The 26,109-nt window shown below is 39.3% G+C and overlaps 2 protein-coding genes across 3 annotated transcripts; one reads left to right on the top strand and one right to left on the bottom strand.

The window, feature by feature from the left end:
- The first annotated feature begins 146 nt into the window (after positions 1-146).
- Positions 147-19,746, top strand: LOC119694161 (phenylalanine--tRNA ligase beta subunit). Its single transcript, XM_038119951.2, has 13 exons — positions 147-303; positions 574-629; positions 857-1,011; positions 1,223-1,379; positions 1,585-1,761; positions 2,009-2,188; positions 2,510-2,685; positions 3,031-3,180; positions 3,962-4,094; positions 4,707-4,799; positions 5,624-5,741; positions 17,829-17,990; positions 19,499-19,746. Exons 1-13 carry the CDS (start codon positions 246-248, stop codon positions 19,648-19,650), a joined length of 1,767 nt encoding a protein of 588 aa, XP_037975879.2. The 5' UTR covers positions 147-245; the 3' UTR covers positions 19,651-19,746.
- An 888-nt stretch (positions 19,747-20,634) lies between these two features.
- On the bottom strand, positions 20,635-25,201 carry LOC105397172 (F-box/LRR-repeat protein fbxl-1). Of its 2 annotated transcripts, XM_048621733.1 has the most exons (3): positions 24,938-25,201; positions 23,720-24,772; positions 20,635-21,558 (listed from the first exon to the last, which is right to left on the bottom strand). In XM_048621733.1, exons 2-3 carry the CDS (start codon positions 24,738-24,740, stop codon positions 21,515-21,517), a joined length of 1,065 nt encoding a protein of 354 aa, XP_048477690.1. In that variant the 5' UTR covers positions 24,741-24,772; positions 24,938-25,201; the 3' UTR covers positions 20,635-21,514. The 2 variants fall into 2 exon arrangements, with proteins under 2 accessions (XP_048477690.1, XP_048477689.1); XM_048621732.1 differs by lacking the exon at positions 20,635-21,558 and having other exon boundaries at positions 22,796-24,772; positions 24,938-25,199.
- Between the last annotated feature and the right edge of the window lie 908 nt (positions 25,202-26,109).

The following is a 26,109-nucleotide window of genomic DNA, read 5'->3' as shown; positions in this document are numbered from 1 at the left end:
CACTTGACGCTCTGTATTATTATTCTGCGGTCGAATGGTCGAAATCTTGCACAAAATATGACAACAAGTCAAATCACAAATGCACTCTCGACGTATGACAGTCACAACATGACAACAAACTACAAAGTGTCATGTCAATCAATTGTCAAATCCATATAAACTCGGTTACTGTGTGTGCTTTGGATTAACACGAAAAGTTTTGATTACTTTAAAAAATTATCAACTAAAAGCACGATTACTTAGCAATGCCAACGATATCTGTAAATCGGGACGCATTGTTTGCGGCTCTTGGTCAAAAATATAGTAAGTTTTAAAATAATAACCTCTAATAATATTTTACTTGGGAGAAAAGGACAGAGAAATCCGAGGCTGTCGAAGACCCGGTGGTAACAGGACATCCTGGGTCCAGAATCTAAGACTAACAACGAAGACTGAGACACTGGTACAACATGGATACTACATCCATTGCATTGTTCCACATACTAAATACTGAAACCATAATTTTATTAAATGGCCTCGATTTGTTAAAAAGTAATAATAAAAACTTTACTAATTTCGTTATATTTATTGCAGCTGATGATGAATTTCAAACTCTTTGCTTTGAGTTTGGGTTGGAGTTGGATGAAGTTGTGAGTTCACCATGTCACATATATATTTAAGATTACATTTTACTTAGTAGCTATAATCTTATCATATAATATTTTATTATTATTTTGCTATTTGGTTATTTTAAATTACCTGCATTTTTTATGAACCTTTAAACATCTAACTCATGGTATTATAACAACAATCTTGAATATTTAAAAGAAGTTAGGCTTCCTTGTAATTTATTTCATATGTACTTTTTATAATACAGACCACGGAAAAGCAAATGTTAATGAAAGAACAAGGCGAGCAGGCAGGTGCTGGCACTTCGGAAGAAATACTTTATCGAATTGATATTCCAGCCAACCGATATGATTTACTCTGTTTAGAAGGATTGGTCAGTGGGATTTTAGTATTCCAAGGAAAGTAAGTGTCTATTTAAATATTTCAGTAGATAAAATCAGTATATAATATGGGAATTACTTATTAATCCTTATAAAACCAAATGTTTAATTTCAGTTATAGAAAGTTCGTATATTGAAAAAAATTCAAACTTATAGTATCTGGGGCAATATCGAAACATTAATTTATTCTGAAATACCTAGTCTATTACAACATAATTCTTTAACTTTTTCAGGATATCACCTCCAAATTACACATTGAGAAAAGCTGAAGATCACTATGCCTTACACCTGACGCCGGCCACCGCTCAGATCAGACCCTATGCTGTGGCGGCCGTGCTCAAGGGGCTCCGCTTCACTAAGCAGAGCTATGACAGCTTCATTGACTTGCAAGTGAGTGACAGTTTTAGATGTGATGACCTGTATGACTCCTGTATGGGTAATTTGACTACGCAAGTACACAATAAGTAGGTATTTATAATATCAGGTAGTACATCAATAAGTAGCTGATGATGATCACAACATCTCTGTTATATGTATTATGAGGCAATGTCTTTATTTACCTACATGTATTAAAGGGTTTGTTATTGCATTACAGGATAAACTTCACCAAAATATATGCAGAAAGAGGACTCTTGTAGCTATTGGCACACATGACTTAGACACCATTGAAGGTCCTTTTGTGTATGATGCTCTGCCACCAAAGGACATTAAGTTCAAGGCTCTTAATCAACCAAAAGAGCACACTGCACCTGAACTTATGGAATTATACTCAGTAAGTAGGATAATAGCATTAAAAATTTAAAAATATTGCAGCTTTTTCTTTATGTTTACTTTGGGCTATCACTGATAAGGTAATGTCTGTAACCTTTTGGATCCCCTCCCATACCTACAAAAATATACCTACTTACTTTCGTGGATGATAAAAAGGAATAACAAAAAATATATTTCTATGAACTTTTGCAACTGTAGTTTTCAATAGTGGTCCTAACTTCTAACAATACTTTTCTTCTTACTTTCAGAGTCATGCACAGCTGAAACAATATTTAGGAATAATTAGAGATAGCCCAGTCTATCCAATTATTAAGGATAAAAATGGTGTTATACTGTCTATGCCCCCTATTATCAATGGAGATCATTCTAAAATCACCCTCAACACTAAGAATGTGTTCATTGAATGTACTGCTACAGATTTGACTAAGGTATTTCAGTCCATATTTATAGTACTTATTTAATAATAAATTTTATTTAAGACTAAGCCTATATCATAAATAAGAACAATATACAAATGAGGAGGGTTTTCCGGAGAGTATTATGTGACAATCGTCATAGATGTTTCAGAACTGCATTCGGAATACTCCAATATCTTTCAGTGCAAAAATACAAGAAATGATTTTAAAAAAGCACACATGAATTGAGAACCTCCTCCTTTTTTTTTGAAGTCGGTAAAAAAAACAAGCAAAGCACTCATCACCAAAAAGTATTTTTTATTAAAATATTTTAGTTGAATTTTTAATTTCCAGGCTATTGTAGTCCTTGACACAATGGTGTGTATGTTTTCGCAATACTGCAGTAACAAGTTTGAGGTGCAACAATGTAAAGTGTACGCGCCCGACGGCACTTATGAGCTCTATCCCAAACTGGAGCACCGGCAAGAAGTCATCAATGTGGAGAAAGCCAACAACTATATTGGAATTAAGTAGGTATTAGTATTTAGACAGTATTCTCCAGGGTGCGCCACATCAACACTAGAAGATCGTTGCTTGCATTGAACTAATATTTCTAGCGTACGCGTATATAAGCGCTAATACATTATCTTCAATGATTGCTTGGTTCTTTTCTAAAACCCGCACAGAATTGCTAACAGTTTTGAGTAGACTTAAGAGGCAACATTATAGTCTACCTAACTAAGGTACAAATATTTCGAAGAATAGCAATAGCAACACGTGTATTTTCTGAATTTGTAGAAATATATTACACCAGAGAAACCTCCAGGCCCTCAGTTTCGATAGCCTCTACAATTTCGTCGCCCCTTGTGTTGCAGCGAGGGAGGCGAGCGTCTGGCGTCGCTGTTGTCGCGCATGTGCCTGCAGACGCGGCTGGAGGGAGACAGCCTGCTCGTGTCGGTGCCGCCCTCGCGCCACGACGTCATCCACGCCTGCGACCTGTACGAGGACATCGCCATCGCTTACGGGTATGTACTTGCAGACCATTTATAAAGTCACATGGAAATGGATCCTAACTAATTGTTCCAAAGCCCATTAGCGCATTGGAAAAAAATCAACAGTTTGAAAGCGTTTTTCTAAAGACTGTCACGTTTCACACCCTCTTCATGCTAATTCCAATGTTTAGAACCTAGAATGTACGAGTTTTAGTCTAGTAGTCTTAGTAGTATGTATGTAGTATATTAGGCGTCACAGACGAGACGCTCACTTTTAAACCTTGAACCATAAAGGAAAGAAATTATAGTGATTGATAAAACCATCAGTATACAATATTATATTCCTCATGTCAAATGTTAACCCTAGTGCTCTTGTAATTTTTTCTCGAATTTCCAAAACTCGTACAGCAAAAGTTGTTCATTAGAATGAGTCCCTGAGTCACCCCCTTTCGGCTTAGTACATCCCTTTTGCTACATCCTGTATGTTGAAATATAGCTAAAGCTACTACGACCGAATGGCGTAGTGGTTAGTGACCCTGACTACTGAGCCGAAGGTCCCGGGTTCGATTCCCGGCTGGGCAGATATTTGTTTAAACACAGATATTTGTTATCGGGTCTTGGATGTGCCCGTAAAATGGCAATAGGCTCGCCCCCATATTACATTGGGACTAAACATAACACTGGCGAAAAGTGGGTGCAGCAATGCACCTCTGCCTACCCCGCAAGGGAGTACATTAGTACAAGGCGTGAGTGTGTGTGTTTTTTTCTTCTACTACGTGAATAAAGTGATATAATAATAAATATGTCGTTGCAGGTACAACAACATCCCGCGGCGCGCGGCGCGCGTGGCCACGGCGGGGACTCAGGCGGCGCTCAGCAAGCTCACGGAGCAGCTGCGGGCCGTGTGCGCGCTCGCCGGCTACACCGAGGCGCTCACCTTCACGCTGGTAACACAAGAAGCATCAGCTTATCCACCATGCAGACATATTTGTCTAACTGCCAGTTTCTATAACTCTATCTATCTATAACTGGTAGTTAATTCCATACGATTTTGACAAATTGTTACTTTTGATTATGTCAAAATCGTATGAAAGTAAACCAGTTATAGAAACTGGCAGTAAGCGACCATGGCAAGGAAGATTAAGTTCAACGACATTCTTTTTTCAACAATGAGTCGTAATGCTGTATGCCGCTGAAGTCGTACGGCAAAAGTGGGAACTACGTTATAAAAGGTATACGTAGCAACATTTACACACGGCTACAGTGCGGAACGCTGTGAACATAGCTGATTCCACACGCACGGTCGAAAAAAAAAATGTCGCCCAACTTAATCTTCCTATCCGTGAGTAATGAGTATATTGCCCGACTGAAATATCGGCCGGCCAGCTTTGGTCTGACAAATCATTAGGATTATTTATCTAACTGTAGGGGCTTTATACTCTCATTTAATTGAAAAAAACTATTACAGCCTCTTCTCAAAAAAGCTATCAAGTCTCTAATCAAGTTTTTCAGAATAACTCCGTCTTGTTTAACTGAATAGATAAAACTATCCATTCCAGTGTTCGCGCGAGGACATCGGCAGCAAGCTGGGCCGCGACCTGGCGCGCGAGCCCGCCGTGCACGTCGCCAACCCCAAGACACTCGAGTTCCAGGTACCTTTCACTCACACTTTATTACATAACAAAATGATTTAAAGAATTACACATACACATTATTATGTACATCGTACAAAGAAATGTACAGTCAGCTGCATAAGTGGCTGTACACTTTTGTACCTTGTCAAACTCACTAACTGCCTATTCATTCATTCTAACATTGACGTTTTGTTTAGTAGGTAGTTTGATACGGTACAAAAGTGTATAGCTACTTATGCAGCTGACCGTACAATATTATAACTCACGATACGGGGTGCACGAAAGGAGCCTCCTAGAGTGACGTTACATCTGGTCCTCATTGTATAGGATAGGCTAACCGTTAGTAACGGCTCATACTGGCTAATCTGACTGGCCATCCTTTCGTTACGGTGACAGAAAATACCCTAATCTATGAAATAGCTCTTGTGTTGACGGAATCATCAAATATTTACCGCCGTGTTTGGGAAACAATAAATAAATTTTTATTTTTTTATTTTATACCTATACTAGCTGTGCCCGCGAGCTTCGCTTCGCCTTAAAAAGTTTTCCCGTGGGAATTCCGGGATAAAAAGTAGTCTATGTTCTTTCCCAGGGTCTATACCATATGTATACCAAATTTTATTCAAATCCGTTCAGTAGTTTTGGCGTGGCGTAACAGACAGACAGACAGATAGACAGACACAGTTACTATCGCATTTATAATATTAGTTAGGATTAGGATTGCATATAACAAAATATAATTTTAGGTACTGACACAACTAGATCGTAGCATTACCTAAATAAAGTTATTTTTGTAATCACAATCGTTCGCGAGTGTTTCTAAATGAGTGGCGGATCGTCAGGTGGTGCGCACGACGCTGCTGCCGGGGCTGCTGAAGACGCTGGCGGCCAACCGCGGCCTGCCGCTGCCCGTGCGCCTGTTCGAGCTCAGCGACGTGGTGCTGCGCGACGACTCCGCCGGTGCGTAGCCATAACTATTCTATTCTCTGTGGCGGTGTCAGTACCTGCACCTGGCTCTCTCGAATGGAACCTTTGTGCATATCCCCAAGGTCTAAACTTCCTTCCTAAGCTTGGACCTATGCCCATCACGCTGGTCCACTGCGGGTTGGTGGGTTCACATATCTAGATGTGCTAAATCTAGATATGCAGGTTTCCTCACGATGTTTTCCTTCACCGCAAGAGCGATGGTATACATTGTACTTAAATTCAGAAAAGAACTCATTGGTACATGTCAGCGCCGGGATTCGAACCCGCATCTCTGGCGTGAGAAGCGGGCGCTTACCCGACTGAGCTACCATCGCTCCCCCGTAGCCATATCTTCTCACACCTTATGTTATTTAGGCCACGGGTACGAAACATGCGACGGGCGGAGCGAGGGGGGGCGGCGCAACGGCGATCTAATCAAATCCGCTCCGCCCGCGCCTGTCGCAAGTTTCGTACCCGCGGCCTTACTGTCAGCCTGCCATAGCGACGTATCAACACTTCCTTACATGTATCTGTCTGGTACCATTGACAAAAGAATAAAGAGGACTTGGCATAAAAATCGGTACTTAAAAATATATCGTCGTCTCTTTTTAACTTATTGGTGTTATCGTACGTAAAAAAGGACAACAGTAGTTTTGTCTTTGCCTAAAATTACAACATTGCGATCGGTCGCAATGTTGTAATTTTAGGCAAATTACAACATTGCGACCGATCAAGACTGACATCCAAACACAAGGTACTTCAGCTGTCAAACAATTTGTTTGTTTACATTTTTCAAGAAAAAAGCCGCCATTTTAATTGACACCAAAGTTTAGGTAAGCGCATTTCCTCTCTTTATTCTTTTGTCAATGGTCTGGTACACACTGAGTGTCCGTCAGGCACTGACGACCGATAGCCGCAGTGCTATGCACTGCGCAGTGCAGCGAATTCACATGTGTGCAGGACTAAGTTTCAGATCGTATGAATAAGTAGTTTAGCTAGTCCTTTAGCCGTAAGACTTCAGTGGTGGTGCAGACTCTATAAACCTGTGAAAATAAAACGACTGATAGCGGACATGGCGTCCAGGACAGGACACGCGTAACCGACTACGCGTACCAATGTACGCGCTGTCCGTACGCAGCTTAACACTTTGTAGCATGTACCTTGTCAAACGAACCAACCGTCAAAAGTTGAAAGAATGAATAGGTGAGGCATAGGTGGTTTGTAATAGCTGCCTAAAGTAGCCTAGGACTTGATTAGACTTGAGTCACTGATTAAGTATACTTGATTTGTTGTTCAGAAAGTTTGGTTATGTCATGGTACAGAAGCGTATAATTACCATTGACTTATACTAGCCTTTACTAGTGATAATGACCTACAATGACTTACATACTAGCGATTAATGACCTACATAGTAGTTGATGGAGGTGTGTGTACTGTGTTGCAGAGTGATTTGATTTTTGATTTTTAAAATATCTTTATTGGCATAAAAAAGTTTTTTTTTTTTTTTTTTTTTAATTTATTTATTAATTTAAGGACCACATAAAAGATAGTTACATTAACACATTTGATAACATTTGAGTGAAATACAGGACATATGCACTTCTAAATAAAAATGTAGCCACAGCATGTGTAACGTTACCTAACTAAAAATAATGACTTAAATATAAAATAGGTATACAGATCACAAAATATTTTGAATACATTAAAAGTAATGTGTGTGAGCAATTGTCACATGGGCATGAGAACTATATGAGATATGAGTTTTTTTTTTTAATATAAATTATATAGATTATTTATTTATCATGAGCACAGTTGGATAATTTTGAGTAGGTGGATAGTAGTGTGGTAAATGTCGATGCTATGTTTTAAAGTATTTTTAGAGACTAGCTAATTAATTGATTAAAAAAAACAAATTTTATTAACCTAAAAACACATAACCTTTATTTGAATTTATTTACAAACGAAAATATCTTACATGGGAACAAAATCACTGTCATACACTTATTAACAATTGCAAATTACACAAGTACACAATAATAGAAGAAATAATAAACAAGAAAAGTACAACCTCACAAATCGCGTCGATCACCACTACCTAACTCCGGTGTTCACGCCTTGAGAGCTGCCGCGGGAAAGAGGGCGGCGCCTCTCTGCGGCCTGCTTATATAGGCTCGGGTGGCGGTGGTGGCATGGATCCGTCACACCGTATGCCGGTTTTCCTTACACGGCCTCTCCTGATACGGCCTCGTCCTCGATGGCCGCTTCCTGACTCGCTTCCGTGGGCAGCATGGGACCAGCAGGGACTCCACTGGACGTTTCCACTGAAGCACCGCTCGTTGATGGTCCATGCTCTGCAGTCGCTCTGTCGGTAGATGCAACTGCATCTCTTGATGATGCACCTCCCTGAGACTCGTTGCAGCCGTCATCTGTGTATATGAGAAAACCACATGTTAGGCTTCAACAAATCCGTATTAGCCAAACACTCATCTCTTGCATTCCATCCAGTAATCACGTTCATTTCACGCACTGCATAAAACTTATAACGAAGACATGTGAGACTTCGTTCTTTCTTACATCCATACGTACTTCATTTTCATTCATCATTACTCCTATGAGACGTCTCAACAAATATTGCGCAAAAACTAAGACGAGAGCTATCCAACAATTTCATAACTCTGTCTTCTGCAGGGGCCCCCTCACATGCTGCCATAAACAGACACGTGCTGCAACAGATAATCACATGACATGGTCATCTGTAATAACACTCAACCATAGGCCTCGTGTTCTGCTGGTCTATGTCGCCCAAATATGAGTAACATCTGCAAGCCAGTACCCACAGTATTTAACCTTCGCAACTCACTTTGCCACAGTTTTCAATACTTAGTTATGTGAAATGCTAAATAAGAAATTTATAGAGGTTAGAAGTAAATGGGGAGTTTTTTTTTTTTACTGAAATAAACTGATGACAAAGTAAATTACGATTATGCGGCATGATACTAAGGATAACTGACCAAAATGACCATCTTACCCTCAAAGAAGGCAGCACAGCTCTCGGGACACCACTCTCCCTTCCACGGCACCATATACTCGGCCGCGGCTTGAGATGTCTTCCCGTAAGCACCGGAGAGGAGCTTCAATTCATAGCGTCCAGTCGGTAAGGCCTTGAGAACCTTGTAGGGCCCTCTCATGCCAGGATCCAGCTTCCCTGTGGACTGGGAGAATTTGATGACGAACACCAAGTCATTCACATTAAAAACACGGGCTGGTGTCCGGTTCCGATTCACATATGAATCCTGCTGGGTTTGATTCTTCTTAAGAAGCTCACTAGCTCTGCTTCTGACAATCTCCCGCCAAGCTTGATAGTTTGGCCGAGACCCTTCTGCTGCCACATCCTTCACCAATGCTTGAATCACAGGGGTGGTTCCATCGGTCCCGATTAGCAAATTTAAAGCGGAAGCTTGCGTAGATTTTTGCTTAGTGATATTAAGTATAAGCTGTAGCTTACCAAGCACCTCAGACCACGCAGAACCCTTATGATTTACCTCAATCCTTATCATGTTTAAGACAGTACGAATGTATCGTTCCGCCTGACCATTGGAGTGGTGCATCTCTGGGGTGATGTAGTGTATGTCGCTGCCATGTTCCTTGACCCAGTTCACGAAGCTCGAAGATTCGAACATGCGCCCGCGATCGGCAACGATGAGTTTTGGAACCCCAAAAAGAGACACAGCATTTGCCATCACGCGTTTAAGTTCTACCGCGTCTTGTCTGAAGATCGGATATAGGAGGCAGTATTTGGTGAAAGCGTCCACCACGACCAGGACGAATTTGTAACCGTTGGATGCTGGCAAAGGACCCAAAGCATCAGTGTGCACGGTTTGAAATGGAGCGTCGGGCTTTTCCCAGGAGGTTATGTGTTGGTGAGGGGCTCTGGGTACTCGTTTATTAGAGATGCGAACGAGGCAGTGAGCGATGTACTTTTTTACAAAGTGTATTAACGCAGGAAACCAAAAGTGTCTCAATATAAGATCTATTGTTTTATCAGCACAGATGTGGTCATGCTCATCGTGAAACAACCTAAGCAAACTTAACCTATGGCCCTTCGGAATATAGGCTAATAGCCGAGACTCTTCTCCTACAGGACTGTATTTGTAATAGAGAACGTCATTTTGATAAACGTAACGTCGGCTATCTAACTTGCCCTCTTGGAGCTGTTGAACAAGGTCCTGAGTTTCACCATCGGCAGATTGCGCTATTTGTGCCCAATTGCGAGGTTTGGTTACTTGGTGAACATAGATTGGGGGGTTACGACTGAGGTAGTCGGCATGAGCCATCATAGAACCCTTGCGATATTCAATATCGAAAGTGAAGTCTTGCAAGTACACCCACCAACGGGCAACTCTAGGGAGGAGATCTTTCTTTCGCTCGGTGGACTTTAAGGCATTGCAGTCGGTAACGACTTTGAATTGGAGGCCAATTAAATAATGGCGAAAGTGTTGTAGGGCTTTCACGACTGCCAATGTCTCGAGCTCATATGAGTGGTAGCGACTTTCAGCTCCTTGGGTGACCTTACTGAAATAAGCCACAACTTTTTTCTTGCCGTCCTTATGGGTCTGCATTAAAACCGCCCCGTACCCCGCACTACTCGCGTCTGTATGGACTTCTGTAGGTAACGCGGGATCGAATATGGAAAGGATCGGTGCGCTGGTAAGTATCCCAATTATCTCCTGCCTAACCTTCTCCTGTTCCGGTCCCCAATAGAATTTAACATTCTTTTTAGTCAAATGCGCTATACATGCCGTTTTTGTGGAGTACCCTTCGATGTACCGTCTAAAGTATCCAGCTAAGCCTAAGAATTGTCTCACTTGCTTTACATTTCCTGGCACTGGTGAATTGACTAATGCTTCTACCTTACGGGGACTCGGCTGTACCTGACCCTGACTAATTACGCGTCCTAAATACTCTACTTGCGTTGTAAGGAACGAACATTTGCTAAGATTTATCGAGAATCCCGACTCCGAAAGTGTTTTTAGAACATTACGCAACAACTCAATGCCCTCGTCTACTTCAGAGCTCATCAGAAGCACGTCATCGATGTAAATAAGAGTGTTGCCAGCCTCAATAAAGCTACGTAGAGTGTTGTTTATGATTCTTTGGTAAACTATAGGAGCATTGGCGAGTCCAAAGGGCATTTTGACATATTCATAATGCCCTTCGGGCGTGACAAATCCGGTTTTACTTATTGACGACTCACTTATCGGTATCTGATGAAAGCCGGTAGCCATATCTAAACTTGAGAAGTACTTGAAACTTCCTAGCCGATCGATATGATCATCTATCAACGGAAGTGGGTATCGATCTTTAATGGTTAGTCGATTTAGCGCCCTAAAATCAACGCATAACCGATCCGACCCGTCCTTTTTCTTGACCAAAAGAATGGGGCTAGAATAGTCCGATTGTGACTCTCTTATGATGCCCTTAGACAAAAGATCATTAATAATTTCCCTAACCTTGACCTTCTCCTGGTGTGAAAGTCTGTATGGTCGATATGCAACAGGAGTCTCGTCCTTTAACCGAATATCCATACTACCGGTAGTGACGGTAGTAGCGGCTGTTCCCGTAATAAGGAATTCCGAAAACATGGTAAGTACTTGCATAAGAGACTCCAGTTGCTCGCCTTGAAGAGGCGTATTAACTGTGAATCCATCGATTTGTTCGACCGCACACACTTCCCGCACTTTAGGTTCAGATCGTGTCAAAACTTGTCTATCTTTTGTTCTCACGTACGTAATCCCGTCCCTATTAAGAACATCTGTCCCAATTATAATAGGCGTAGTCATACATTTGGATGGTACAACAACTAAATCAACCTCGACGGAAATCTCACTAAACTCAATAGTTAAGGTTACGTACGATGTTGCTTCTAATTCCCGATCACTAATCCCTTTTATAGCGCATTTAATTGGCTTTGGCTGACAAGTAAAATGCTTTAAAACACTGTCAGAGATCAAGGACACGTTAAGGGCCCCACTATCTATCAACACATCTATAGGAACCCCTTGTACAACCGCTGATGTTATATCGCTACTACGTGTGCTCTCAAGACGTTCTGAACAAAGGTTAACGTTTCGTTCATTGCGAGACTGCGCCCTATCTTTCGCGAAACAGTTTGCCTCCATATGACCGGGTTTTTTACAAAATTCGCATAACCTACTGTGAGGTTTAGCAACTGGCTTTGGATCGGGGGTAGAATCAAGTTTCTTTCTCTTAGGACACTGAAAGTTCTTATGACCCGCCTGTCCACAGTGGAAACATTTTGATTCATTACGCTGATTAAAAGCTCTTTTCCTAACTAAGTGATTGCTGGAACCACGTGTATCCTGCTTTTGTTGTACGGGTTTCGTATAGATGGCCAAAAACGACACTAAGTTATCAGGAGATAAATCTGCATTAGCAACGGCAGCTCGCACATGTGGTTCCGTTATTCCCCGGATGACTATCTGCGTTATAAGTTCACTACTTAAGCCCTTGACTATCCTAAGACGTAATAATGTACGGCGAGCGTACTCGGCATATGTCGGAAACTTATCCGATGTTACACACATTGTGTCAAACAATATATTCGCGTAATCTAATTTTCGTGGACATAATGGCCTAAATTCTAATTTAAAGTTTGACCAGGTTCTATCACTCGTAACCCATTCGTTAAGCCACAGCCTCGCGTCTCCCTTAAGACATCCAGCAACACGCGACAAACATTCGCCATCAGTCCAACCATTCGCAACCCTAGCACGATCTACCTCATTGCACCACGTATCTATATCATGGATTGTTGGGTCGAAATTGGAAACAAAGTAGTTTTGATTACGAGATGGGCAAAACGACTTAAACACATCCATCAATGTTTGCGCAGCAGTGGAAGTACTATCCTCACCGGTATTAACGTTACTACTTTTCGCAAAAACATCACTATCCCTAGCGGGGGTACTAAGTATGCGATTGGAACAATTTACACTATCTGTTTGCTCTGATTCATTAACCAACAACACAGGATTATGACAATTAATTTCCGGGTTCGTTGTAGGTAATCGCACAGGAACGGCACATTCGACGATGCTACTCGCAACATTGTTTGAAACTGTTTTCACTATACCCGCACTACGATCTGCACTATCTTTTTTCTCTAGCACATTTAATCGATTCAAAATTACATTCAACGTAACATTTAACGAATTATCTACACTCTGTATACGTTCGGGAGACATTCTGGATTGCACTGGTGATTTAGATCGCGGTACAGAACGAGACGGTGATGAAGCATGCGATCGAGAATGTGTCCGAGAACGAACGTTCGTACGTGATCGCGGAGGAGTGTCAGAACGCGGAGGAGTACGTTTGCGCGTCCTATGTCGCTTCCGATGGTGATGACGCGACCTGTCACGTGATCGAGAACGCGAATCGCCTCCCATGATGAACAGTTAAAACAACACCAAAAATTTAAAATTTCAGACCGTTATTTTGTTCCCAACGAATAAAATGTAGGATAGCGAAGCTGGATAGGCTTGGAGGCCTATCCCACTTCTGATTTTAGAGACTAGCTAATTAATTGATTAAAAAAAAACAAATTTTATTAACCTAAAAACACATAACCTTTATTTGAATTTATTTACAAACGAAAATATCTTACATGGGAACAAAATCACTGTCATACACTTATTAACAATTGCAAATTACACAAGTACACAATAATAGAAGAAATAATAAACAAGAAAAGTACAACCTCACAAATCGCGTCGATCACCACTACCTAACTCCGATGTTCACGCCTTGAGAGCTGCCGCGGGAAAGAGGGCGGCGCCTCTCTGCGGCCTGCTTATATAGGCTCGGGTGGCGGTGGTGGCATGGATCCGTCACACCGTATGCCGGTTTTCCTTACAGTATTATATAAAGCCATAATTCGGTTAATGGGGGCATGGTCTCCAACGTTTGTTCTACATATGGGCAGTGTAAACGGAGCATCTCTTATAACTCTAGCTGAGACTTTGGGGACATTTAGAGATATCCTCTGTAATAGTTCGGGACAATCAATGATACCGTGCATCAGCTTGAAAACGAAAATTAGGTCTGCGCGAACACGCCTAGTCTTCAATGATTATCAAGTTTTGAGAATAAGATAGGTGATACAGGAAACGTTTTTGCACTCTTTCAATACGGTCACTGTGCACTGCGTAGACAGGGTTCCAGGCAGGGCTACAATATTCTAGAACGGACCGGACATAACTATTGTAAAGAAGTTGTAGACAGGCAGTGCTGCGGAATACCTTTGTCTTGCGTATGACAAAACCTAAAATTTTGTTTGCTTTACTCACGAGGTGTTCGATATGAGCGGTGAATTTAAAGGTACTGTCCACTACAACTCCCAGATCTCGAGCAGTTTTAACACCCGGTAATGTTTGGCCATTAATTATGTAGGACCATTCTGTTGGATGCCGTTTACGAGTGAAATTTATCTGGAAGCACTTAGATGTGTTGAGAGTCATGTTATTCGCCTCACACCAGTTTGCTAAGCTGTTGATGTCAGTCTGCAGCTGGTGACAATCTTCAGGTCTTTTTATTTCTTTATAAACTTTTAGATCATCAGCGTACAAGAGAGATTTCGAGTAGGTGATAACTACTGGGATATTATTGATAAAAATGGCGAATAAAAGAGGTCCTAAATGAGAACCTTGTGCAATACCGGAAGAGATTGGAAGCTGCTTAGATTTATATCCGCAGAGTGCGACCAATTGAGAGCGGTTATTTAGGTAGCTGGCTATCCATCTAAGTAGGGAACCGTGAATGCCCAAGTAGGCTAACTTATTTAAAAGAATATTATGGTCAACGACATCAAACGCCTTGCTAAAGTCTGTATAAATAGCGTGGACTTCGTTACCTCTATCAAGCGTGGACATTATATCGTCTGAAAGTATAGCCAAGTTAGTAAGGGTTGATTTTTTGGGAAGGAAACCATGCTGTTCGTATGCAAGAAATGGTTTAACCTGCCAGTAAATTCTTCTTACTACTATGCTTTCTAGGAGCTTACTAATAGCACAAAGAATAGATATTGGCCGATATTTCTGAATGTCAGACGAGAAGCCGGATTTCGGAATGGGTACTACATGTGCTAATTTCCATTGTGCTGGGTATTGCCCTAGTTGTAATGTAAGATTAAAAATTAGCAGAAGTGGTTTAACTAAAGTAGTGCGGCATTGTTTAAGGAAGTATGGTGGCAAAGAGTCTGACCCGGAACCTTTGTTTGCGTCCAGTTTGTCCAATGCTCTTTTAATTTCTAATGATGTGATTGTAATTGTTGAGAGAGTATGATTCGCGATACATTGTTCGTCAGTTGGCGGTGTTATACTAGCAGCAGGTTTAAACACAGAGTTGAAGTATTCACAGAACAGATCACAGATGTTTTGACCACCGGAGGCTGCTTGTTGACCAAATTTCATTGTATGAGGAAATTGATGACTATTTTGTTTTGTGTTTTTAATAAAGCTCCAAAATAGTTTGGGGTTTTTGTGTAAGTTATTTTCAATGAAATTTTTGTACTGAGTGTAGCAATGTCTGGTTAATTTAGCACAGCGATTGCGGAGTAAGTTATAAGTTAATTTGTCTCGAGGGTTACCGAATTTCTTAAATTGACGATAGTATGAGTCTTTTTCTTTTAAGGATTTTATTAAAGCTTTACTGTACCATGTGGGGTAATTAGCGTTTTTACGAGTTTTGATTGGAACGTGTAGTAGGAATAATGAGTGCAAAATGCTGTAGAAGTTATCTATAACTTTGTTGATATCGGTAGCTCCTTTAATCTCAAGGGCATCATGCCAGTCAATTAACGATAGTTCAGAGTTAATCGCTTCATAGTTAGCCTTATAAAAATTGAAAGATTTAGAGTAATTTGCCTGAAGGTTTTTTTTTGGCATAGCATGAACGATTATTTCTAGTGGGGGGTGAAATTTGTCTACTGTAGTGAGTGGTGCAGTACATAAGTCTACCTTAATGGTATCTGAGGAGTTGGTTAAGACCAAGTCCAGAGTTCGACCAAGTGAGTTTGTGACGCCATTACACTGTTCCAGGTTATTATAATTGATACAGTCTAGGAAGCAGTTTTCAACTTGTGATGAGGAGGGTGTTGGGACAAGTGACCGAGAATCCGAAGACTGTTGCCACATAGTTTGAGACAAGTTAAAGTCACCAATAACAATGTTCAATGCATTTTCATGGACGCAATAATTAAGAGTTTTCGACAAGTTATTGCAAAGCTCATCAGTGTAGGATAGGTTTAGCGGTGGAGGATTATAAGCTACACATATGTTTAGAGTTATAAATTTGTGACGACTGTTGCTTTGTATGTTATTATCATTTATAGCCAATGTTACCCAGAGCAGCTCACAATTACACTCCCATTCAACATTTCTATTAGCTTCAATATCTGAGCGAACTGCGATCAGCACCCCGCCGCCATCAGTCTTATTTTTAAAATTATCAATAGGTCGGTCGCGTCTATAAACAGAGTATCGATGGTCAATAAATTCATAATCGTAAACAGAATCGTTAAGCCACGTCTCAGTAAAGACAATTATGTCGTAATTTGCACACAGTATATTTGTTTTGATTTTATCAGTTTTAGTTCTCATGCCTCTAAGATTTTGGTAATAAATTTTGACATTGAATTTAACTAAGATATAGGAAAAATATTTATAGAGTAAGGAGAAGTTACAATTGGTTTATCATTACATTGCTCTTTATAAGAATCGAAGGAGACACGTCATTTTTACGCACAAAAATTTGACCGTTACGGATCCAGCAGTATTTGTAACCCTTTTCTTTGACGGCGAGTCGAGTGGCAGCGTGCAGTGATTTGTTCAATGGGGATAGATGTTCCGAAACATAAATGAGTCGCTTATCCCCTTTCAGTCCCACATGCTTAGAATTGAGCCTCTCAGCCGAAGGTGTCTTAGTGTTGAACGACTTGACTGCAGCCAGCAGGTCATCCCTGCACCTGGAGCTCGGAAGTTTAACTACAATAGACCGAGGTCTGGGAGAGTCCTTGTTAATTTTGCTCACACGGTAGCAAGAACGTATTTTGTCTTCAGTAAGTTCATATGAGACGGTGGATGCAATCTGTTTAACGATTTCAAGGACGTTTTCATTGCGGTGTTCCGGCACACAGTCAATCTCCACGTTGCATTCCCTGGCGGTCTGTTCCGCAGATGCTACCCGAGAGGTTAAATCTGCAACCTTAAGTGACAGAGCAGAGTTCTCCGTCTTTAGGTATTGAATATCTTGATGAGCTTCAGCTAGTTTCTTCAAAGCATCTTTCAATTCAGCGGACAAAAATTCCATAGAATGCGAAAACTCATTAGCTATGGAGTCCAGGCCCTTTTTAAACTCACCCATAACTGAATTTCTGAGCGTATCGACTAAGCTTTATCAAACAAAAAGCTTAAACTAAGTTACATATGACATAAGATTATACAACAAAACTTACGGCAACAACGTGTAGGTAAAATGCTTATAAGGCTGAGACATTCGATGCCTATCAAAACTTTAAACTGATAATATAAAAGGGGTACATGTATAGAAACTACTAATTTTAACTAACACTACTACACACGTTTTGTTTAACACAACATGCGTTTGTAACATTAATAATTATATAATACTAAAAGTAAACCTACCTAAGGTTTACGGTTGATAGATACCATTGGTAACTTTATAAAGTATATTTTAACATTTAAGCATACCTAACTTGCATTAGTTATCTAAAAGTAATGAACTAACCTAATTACACCTACAATATTGATTAACTAAACTATCTATGTGTATATCTAACATAACTTGAACTATGTGCTGTACCTGTATATGCGTACAAAATAAGTAAGTATATATAGGAAGAGCGGAGTCTCCTGGCACAGGTGTATTTAATACTTAAAAGGAGGCTTCAGCAACTAGCATTTAAGCATATTTAATTAACATTTTATTATTTAATAAACAATTTTGAATTTGAATTTTTGAATTTGAAAATCTGTGTTGCAGAGTGCGGCGCGAGGAACGCGCGGCGGCTGTGCGCGCTGCACGCGGGGCGCGCGGCCGGCTTCCAGCTGGTGCACGGGCTGCTGGACCGCGTGCTGGCGCAGCTGCGGGTGCCGTGGGCGCGCGCTGCCGGGGACACGGGGTACCGCCTGCGACCCGCGCAAGGTAAACATATAAACATCCTTATCACGGGCTAATTCGTTTGGATACTACACAAACATATGGAAAAAGAACAGTGTAGCGAGCACAGGATTCGATACTATTTTCGAATCTACACAAAGGGTCACTTTTACCAAACGCTAAACGTATTTAAATCAAATTTTAAATACCATTTGTACTATACCTTGTTTCACGGGGAAAGACATCTGATACAAACATAAACCACCCTTATTCGAATGTAATAAGGGTCCTGTCATATGTCTTTCCTCGTGAAAAAAGGTATAACTAACAGACGTATGACAGGCTACTAAATACGTTTAGCGTTTGGTGAAATTCCACCTAACATATGGAAAAAACTAATGTCACTTTTGGAACTAACTTTGCCTTACATTTTGACAGTGACAGTTGACGATACGCAACGTTAACGGAGGATCGAAACTTGTGCTCACGACTCAATGCCAATATGCCAATGTAGTCACTTTTGAAACTATACTCTGTCCATCTTATTAATGGTTTTTTTGTCGTTCGCTTATGTCTGGTAAGTAAAGTTGGTTTTCGTTTGCTGCCCCTCTAGTACGGGTTTTGCTATTTATGAAAACGAAAAACGTTTACGTTTTCTCCTGTCATCTGCATACATTATCTATCAGAAGTTTCCATTAGAGGCGCCACTTAGTATGCGAGAAAACGTAAACTTTAATAGTTTTCGACAAACTATCAAACCTGTAGGTATTATTTCAAATATGTGTGGGATTTCGAATGTCAAAAAACCATTAATAAGATGGACAGAGTATAAAAACTTAGGTTTAGGTCGCCAACGAAAACCAGACATGGTTTATCCGTCGCTGTCAGTACTCACTTTATATTTTTATACAATTATTAATAACTATTTAATGCAGAAGCGTCCGTAGTCGAGCGGGCTTCAGTGATCGTAACTGATCACTGAGTTTAAGCAACAACTGGCACGGTCAGCCATTGGATGGGTTACCGATTGCAAGTGGTTCTTTTCTGGACGCTTCCCTGCTTCGGACGGCACGTTAAGCCGTGGGTCCCGGTTGCTGCTTCGGCAGCAGTCGTAAAGCCTCGTCAGAGGCCTTCGGACGGCTTGAAAACATCTGACAGTCGGGTTGCCCACTTACCCGACAACTCTCTCAGCACAAGCTTGCTTGTGTTAGGGTCCACCAACCCGCACTTGGCCAGCGTGGTGGACTAGGCCTAAACCCTTCCTTAATTTGAAGGAGACCCGTGCCCCAGCAGTGGGGACGTGATGATTTAATGCAGATACATTAGGTATAATAGAAAAAGTGAATAAAGTTAGATAGTATGATACAATCATTGTACCAATGTAGTGGATTTATATTTTACTTCTACTACTTACTTAAAAGTGTTACGAAAGCTAACTAAGTATTATTTTTTGCGTCAGAGTTTCAGAAGTAATCTTTAGGCAAGTTGACTAGGTCCAATCTATCAATTGAGTACTTAGTACATAAACGTACTTACTTTTGTTTCTATTTCAGATCCGGCTTACTTCCCTGGACGGTGTGCAGAGATTTTACTTGATGACAAAGTGATTGGAAAGATCGGAGTTATACACCCAACTGTATTGGCGAACTTCGAGCTCACCAATCCCTGTTCAGCAGTAGAACTGGACATTGAGCCGTTCGTATAAATGTAACCCGAAATGTATCTACAAATACATAATGCATTTTTTTATTTATGTAAGTACCAATGAGAAATTGATTATAACTATTTATGTTGAGTACAATAGTTCGTTTTTATTTTAAACTACAAAGAACATTTATTTTACTATGGAAGGTGTGCTCAGACTATAAAACCTAGGGGCGACGCCCACAGTATTCCTCATCCGACCACTAGGTACCTACAGGCTCAAGTTTTAGGTTTTCAGTCCATGGGGCTGAATGGCGCCTTACCACACGCTATGTTTGCCTATTGTTCGTAATAGTAAAGGTGCGTCCACATACTACGCGGCAGCTCGCTTGCTGCGTCCAGACAGAACACACAATAAAATTAAGCCTTGTAGATATGGTTTCTGTCTTAAGTGAATTAACTTGACTTTTGACTATAAAATGATCTTAACAAAATCTTTACGTTTCCTATCAATGACCATAGTAAGGATTTCCCAGTGGCCTTCGTCATACACCTTAATTCTTAGTTTAGTTCGTTCCTAACTACCTAACAAAATATCAGTCCTATCCTAACTGAGATAAGAGAGGATGAATAGAGAATGTCGTGAGTCAGAAACCAGTAGGGCGATCACGAAAAACAGAGCTAACGTATAGAATCGAATGCGAGTGCGACTTTTCGAAAGTGCTTTTTAATGATATTTCGTTTATTTCCCTTTCAATATTCCACGATGGACAGGAAAAAATGACTAAGCAATTTTTTTTTGGTATTTCTGTTGAGAACTTATCTAGAAGCATAGCTAATCCTAACTAGTCTGTCTGTTACTCTTTCACGCCAAAACTACTGAACGGATTTGAATGAAATTTGGTATACAGATAGTCCCGACCCTGAGAAAGAACATAGGCTACTTTTTATCGCGGTATTCCCACGGGAAAACTTTTTAAGGCGAAGCGAAGCTCGCGGGAACAACTAGTTAGTTGAAAAGTTGAAAATAACAATAAAAAAACTGTTAGAAAATATAGTTACATATTTATTACACATTTTCAATTGCTTAAACAGCAAAATTTATAGATAAATTAGTAAATATACTCTTGTAAATATTTGAATATAATATTCATCCTTAATACATTAAATTTTACTCGTACATTGATCAGCTACAACATTAATAAATAAATGATTGATATAATACATAATTTATCACTTGCAGCATTTTAATAAGCTCTAATAATCTGAATTTAATCCATTGTGATTGATTAGTTTCTCTGATTCAGAACTTATTATAAGTTTACAAATTACAAGGCACTTTTTAAAATTGACAATGTAAAAGTTATTGCAATGTGCACAGTACATTGCATAATACAACTAGAATATGATCATTATCATAACAGTACTATGAATCTATATTTAATATAATACTTAATACACTTGATTATGCCAATATATCCACCAGAACTACAACCTGAAGCACATAATGTGATGAACTGATGAAATACACACACAAACAAAAATACTTATTAATTTATCATAGGTAATTTACAACAAACATCAAAATTACATTATTTTAATCACTGCTGAACACAGGGATCAGCTTATATTCTATTCAATCTTTATTGAGGATGACACCATACCAAAATGGAAATGCTCCAGTGTTTTTTTTAATTACAATGTTACAGTGTAAATAGTTTTTCATTAGTTAGGGACCTTAATGATAATTTAATAATTGTTGTGGCTTTTTACCTTAATTTCTTTTTTAACAACAAATATCATTCATCTGAAATTTTACAAAGGATACAGAAATGGAGGATATCATGTCACAAACTTTATCAGAAAAATAAATAATATGGTTTAAAAGGTGGACAACTGGACGGATATCACAACAAATTTTTAAACTAGTCAAGCAACAGTTGAATGTTGAACATTTTTTCTAACTCATTTCTATTAAATTGTGGTGTTATAATAAATGGACATAAGTAGGTCCAATCTATCAATTGAGTACTTAGTACATAAACGTACTTACTTTTGTTTCTATTTCAGATCCGGCTTACTTCCCTGGACGGTGTGCAGAGATTTTACTTGATGACAAAGTGATTGGAAAGATCGGAGTTATACACCCAACTGTATTGGCGAACTTCGAGCTCACCAATCCCTGTTCAGCAGTAGAACTGGACATTGAGCCGTTCGTATAAATGTAACCCGAAATGTATCTACAAATACATAATGCATTTTTTTATTTATGTAAGTACCAATGAGAAATTGATTATAACTATTTATGTTGAGTACAATAGTTCGTTTTTATTTTAAACTACAAAGAACATTTATTTTACTATGGAAGGTGTGCTCAGACTATAAAACCTAGGGGCGACGCCCACAGTATTCCTCATCCGACCACTAGGTACCTACAGGCTCAAGTTTTAGGTTTTCAGTCCATGGGGCTGAATGGCGCCTTACCACACGCTATGTTTGCCTATTGTTCGTAATAGTAAAGGTGCGTCCACATACTACGCGGCAGCTCGCTTGCTGCGTCCAGACAGAACACACAATAAAATTAAGCCTTGTAGATATGGTTTCTGTCTTAAGTGAATTAACTTGACTTTTGACTATAAAATGATCTTAACAAAATCTTTACGTTTCCTATCAATGACCATAGTAAGGATTTCCCAGTGGCCTTCGTCATACACCTTAATTCTTAGTTTAGTTCGTTCCTAACTACCTAACAAAATATCAGTCCTATCCTAACTGAGATAAGAGAGGATGAATAGAGAATGTCGTGAGTCAGAAACCAGTAGGGCGATCACGAAAAACAGAGCTAACGTATAGAATCGAATGCGAGTGCGACTTTTCGAAAGTGCTTTTTAATGATATTTCGTTTATTTCCCTTTCAATATTCCACGATGGACAGGAAAAAATGACTAAGCAATTTTTTTTTGGTATTTCTGTTGAGAACTTATCTAGAAGCATAGCTAATCCTAACTAGTCTGTCTGTTACTCTTTCACGCCAAAACTACTGAACGGATTTGAATGAAATTTGGTATACAGATAGTCCCGACCCTGAGAAAGAACATAGGCTACTTTTTATCGCGGTATTCCCACGGGAAAACTTTTTAAGGCGAAGCGAAGCTCGCGGGAACAACTAGTTAGTTGAAAAGTTGAAAATAACAATAAAAAAACTGTTAGAAAATATAGTTACATATTTATTACACATTTTCAATTGCTTAAACAGCAAAATTTATAGATAAATTAGTAAATATACTCTTGTAAATATTTGAATATAATATTCATCCTTAATACATTAAATTTTACTCGTACATTGATCAGCTACAACATTAATAAATAAATGATTGATATAATACATAATTTATCACTTGCAGCATTTTAATAAGCTCTAATAATCTGAATTTAATCCATTGTGATTGATTAGTTTCTCTGATTCAGAACTTATTATAAGTTTACAAATTACAAGGCACTTTTTAAAATTGACAATGTAAAAGTTATTGCAATGTGCACAGTACATTGCATAATACAACTAGAATATGATCATTATCATAACAGTACTATGAATCTATATTTAATATAATACTTAATACACTTGATTATGCCAATATATCCACCAGAACTACAACCTGAAGCACATAATGTGATGAACTGATGAAATACACACACAAACAAAAATACTTATTAATTTATCATAGGTAATTTACAACAAACATCAAAATTACATTATTTTAATCACTGCTGAACACAGGGATCAGCTTATATTCTATTCAATCTTTATTGAGGATGACACCATACCAAAATGGAAATGCTCCAGTGTTTTTTTTAATTACAATGTTACAGTGTAAATAGTTTTTCATTAGTTAGGGACCTTAATGATAATTTAATAATTGTTGTGGCTTTTTACCTTAATTTCTTTTTTAACAACAAATATCATTCATCTGAAATTTTACAAAGGATACAGAAATGGAGGATATCATGTCACAAACTTTATCAGAAAAATAAATAATATGGTTTAAAAGGTGGACAACTGGACGGATATCACAACAAATTTTTAAACTAGTCAAGCAACAGTTGAATGTTGAACATTTTTTCTAACTCATTTCTATTAAATTGTGGTGTTATAATAAATGGACATAAGTAGAATGATAGTTCCTGCAAATTTGGGGCACTAGTTTTAATAGCTTTAGCTACTTGCATAGTTACATGCAGACACCTGGATAGACTCAAATATGTCAAGTTCTGAAATGTGTTATTGGAGAAGTAAGCTAATAAAGCTGAAGTTGAAAAGTATCCATGGCGCAGTTTGAGTGAATGCAAATTCTTTAACCTATATAAGTGTAATAAACTAGAATCAAACAATGTCTTGCATGTCATGATGTGCAGCACCTGCAGTGCCCTGCACGAGGAGATGTTCCTCATGATGTCATCATTCAGAGTATCTCCATAGATATGTAAAGCTTTTAATGAGAACTCTTTGCTTCTAAGAAGAGATTCTAGAAATTCTGCTGGTATATTTTTCATTTTCTCCATATTAATACTGACTAAATTGGTGCATAGTAACATACTATACAGACTATTCTGAGTTAAAGCAAAATTTGAGAGTACCAGTGTCTCCAAGTTCTTGAGTTTCTCAAATGGTAAATGGTAAACAAAATTACCATTTGCATTTTCTGGACTTTGTACTATAAGTGAGTTTCGAAAACTTAAAAACCGCAAGTTTGGCCAGTTTCCAAGATCATCAAAAATACAACTATCAACTTGCGATATACTTATTTCTAAGTGAGTTAAATTAGGACAATAACTTATAAGGGAAGCCCTTACTTGAGAATACAACTTGAAATACTGCAATTTAACATGTTTCAAATACTTAGCTACAAAAGGCACAATACTTTCACTGATCCGAATATAATTCTTCATACACACAATGAGTCGAGTGTTGTCCCAAACACAGGGGGTGAGGCACAGCTGCTGCCAGCGAGCACACACCTTGGCCACGGCTAGTAGGGATTCAAAATCTATCATGGAAAATATGTAAATAAGTATTTCATTAGGCAGGTCATTGATAGTGACACTATTACTGTTTTGTACCAAGTCTGTTATCATCATTTCCAGGTACACCATATTCACGATCTACTAACCAGTGGCTGGTTTCCCTGAAATCATAACCTTCATTAAAACAGTATAGAGAGAGAAACTAGATTTTTTATTAAAATACCTGATATAGCATGGTACAATAGCCTTAATAATTTAATGTCACTTTATGATATCCGACAACATAGTTGAATTATTTAATGATACGGAACAAATTATATTCATACCTGGGACAAAATTTGCTTCCTATGAGTATTAAATAAGACGTTTTCCTTGACAAAACCATAATTCAGTACAACTTTTTAGATCATCTACAATGCATGAAAATATTATAGGCAGTCAAAAATTCAAATTTTGGGTCACATTTTTCAATGTACGATACGGTTCTTCGGAATACTGTTATAATAAAATATCCCAAGCAAAAATAACTTCCATCATTGATTCTATTTTTGTATGACGTGACGTCTTGTGGTATTTTTTTAGGTATTTTGACAACTCTGATAGTGACAGAAAGTACAGACAAGCAAACAGCTTTTGTCACAGAGTACAATATTTTCGTACGTATTTATGTCTCTCAGAATAATAACATAGGTAGAGCGTTACATTCACGGAACAAGTTGGTATACTGTATGTATCTTGCTAGACCAAACGCTGCCAACACAAACTCAATGGATCACATACAACACACACAAGTTGTGTGTACCGTTTATGCGTATTCCTACTAGAGATCCCTACATGCATCTGTCTGACAAAGCTATTACAGGTTGAGTCCTCGTTGAATCTACAAAACCGGTGGCAGATAAGTTGGTGCTGGTGTAGAAATAGCGCCTTGGGTAGGTCTTGTAGGTGCAGGAGTACTGGGAGGAGGCGGCGGTGGTGATGGCGATGGGCTAGGAGGCAAGTAACCTGTGCTCGGAGTATAAATAGGTGTGGTAGGACTGGGAGGCTGGCTGGGAGAGGAAGGGCTAGGTGAATAAGGTGGTGGTGTTGGACTAGGAGGTAAGTAGCCAGTGCTAGGAGTATATGCAGGAGTACTAGGGCTTGGAGGCTGGCTAGTTGTGGAAGGACTAGGAGAATAAGGTGGTGGCGTTGGACTAGGAGGTAAGTAGCCAGTGCTAGGAGTATATGCAGGAGTACTAGGGCTCGGGGGCTGGCTAGGAGTGGAAGATGGCAGGTTAGTAGTGGAGGATATCGGTGGTAAATACTCCGGTGCATTAGTTGAGATTAATACTTGATTCGATATGGTAGATGGCATTGCTGTGGTCGAAACAGATGTTTGTGTAGGTGCATTATAAGCGTAACCTGTAGAACTTCCTCCACCGGCAGCTCCATATGAAGTCTGTGCTCCACCATATGAATTAGAAGTGTGTGTTCCACCATAGTTTCCTGCTCCTGACGA

The sequence above is a fragment of the Plutella xylostella genome, chromosome 6 (genome assembly GCF_932276165.1).
Source record: "Plutella xylostella chromosome 6, ilPluXylo3.1, whole genome shotgun sequence".
In the NCBI taxonomy this organism is placed as follows: domain Eukaryota; kingdom Metazoa; phylum Arthropoda; class Insecta; order Lepidoptera; family Plutellidae; genus Plutella; species Plutella xylostella.
This window is presented reverse-complemented; position numbering and strand designations above follow the sequence as displayed.

Bases quoted from the DNA above. Each gene is read 5' to 3' on its own strand.
- LOC119694161 (XM_038119951.2), top strand. From the start codon at position 246: ATGCCAACGATATCTGTAAATCGGGACGCATTGTTTGCGGCTCTTGGT. The intron at 1,380-1,584 runs GTGAGTGACAGT...ATTGCATTACAG, and splicing joins ACAGCTTCATTGACTTGCAA to GATAAACTTCACCAAAATAT. The intron at 1,762-2,008 runs GTAAGTAGGATA...TCTTACTTTCAG, and splicing joins AACTTATGGAATTATACTCA to AGTCATGCACAGCTGAAACA.
- LOC105397172 (XM_048621733.1), bottom strand. From the start codon at position 24,740: ATGGTGTACCTGGAAATGATGATAACAGACTTGGTACAAAACAGTAAT. The intron at 21,559-23,719 runs ATGAGTTAGAAA...AATTTAATAGAA, and splicing joins AACACCACAATTTAATAGAA to ATGAGTTAGAAAAAATGTTC.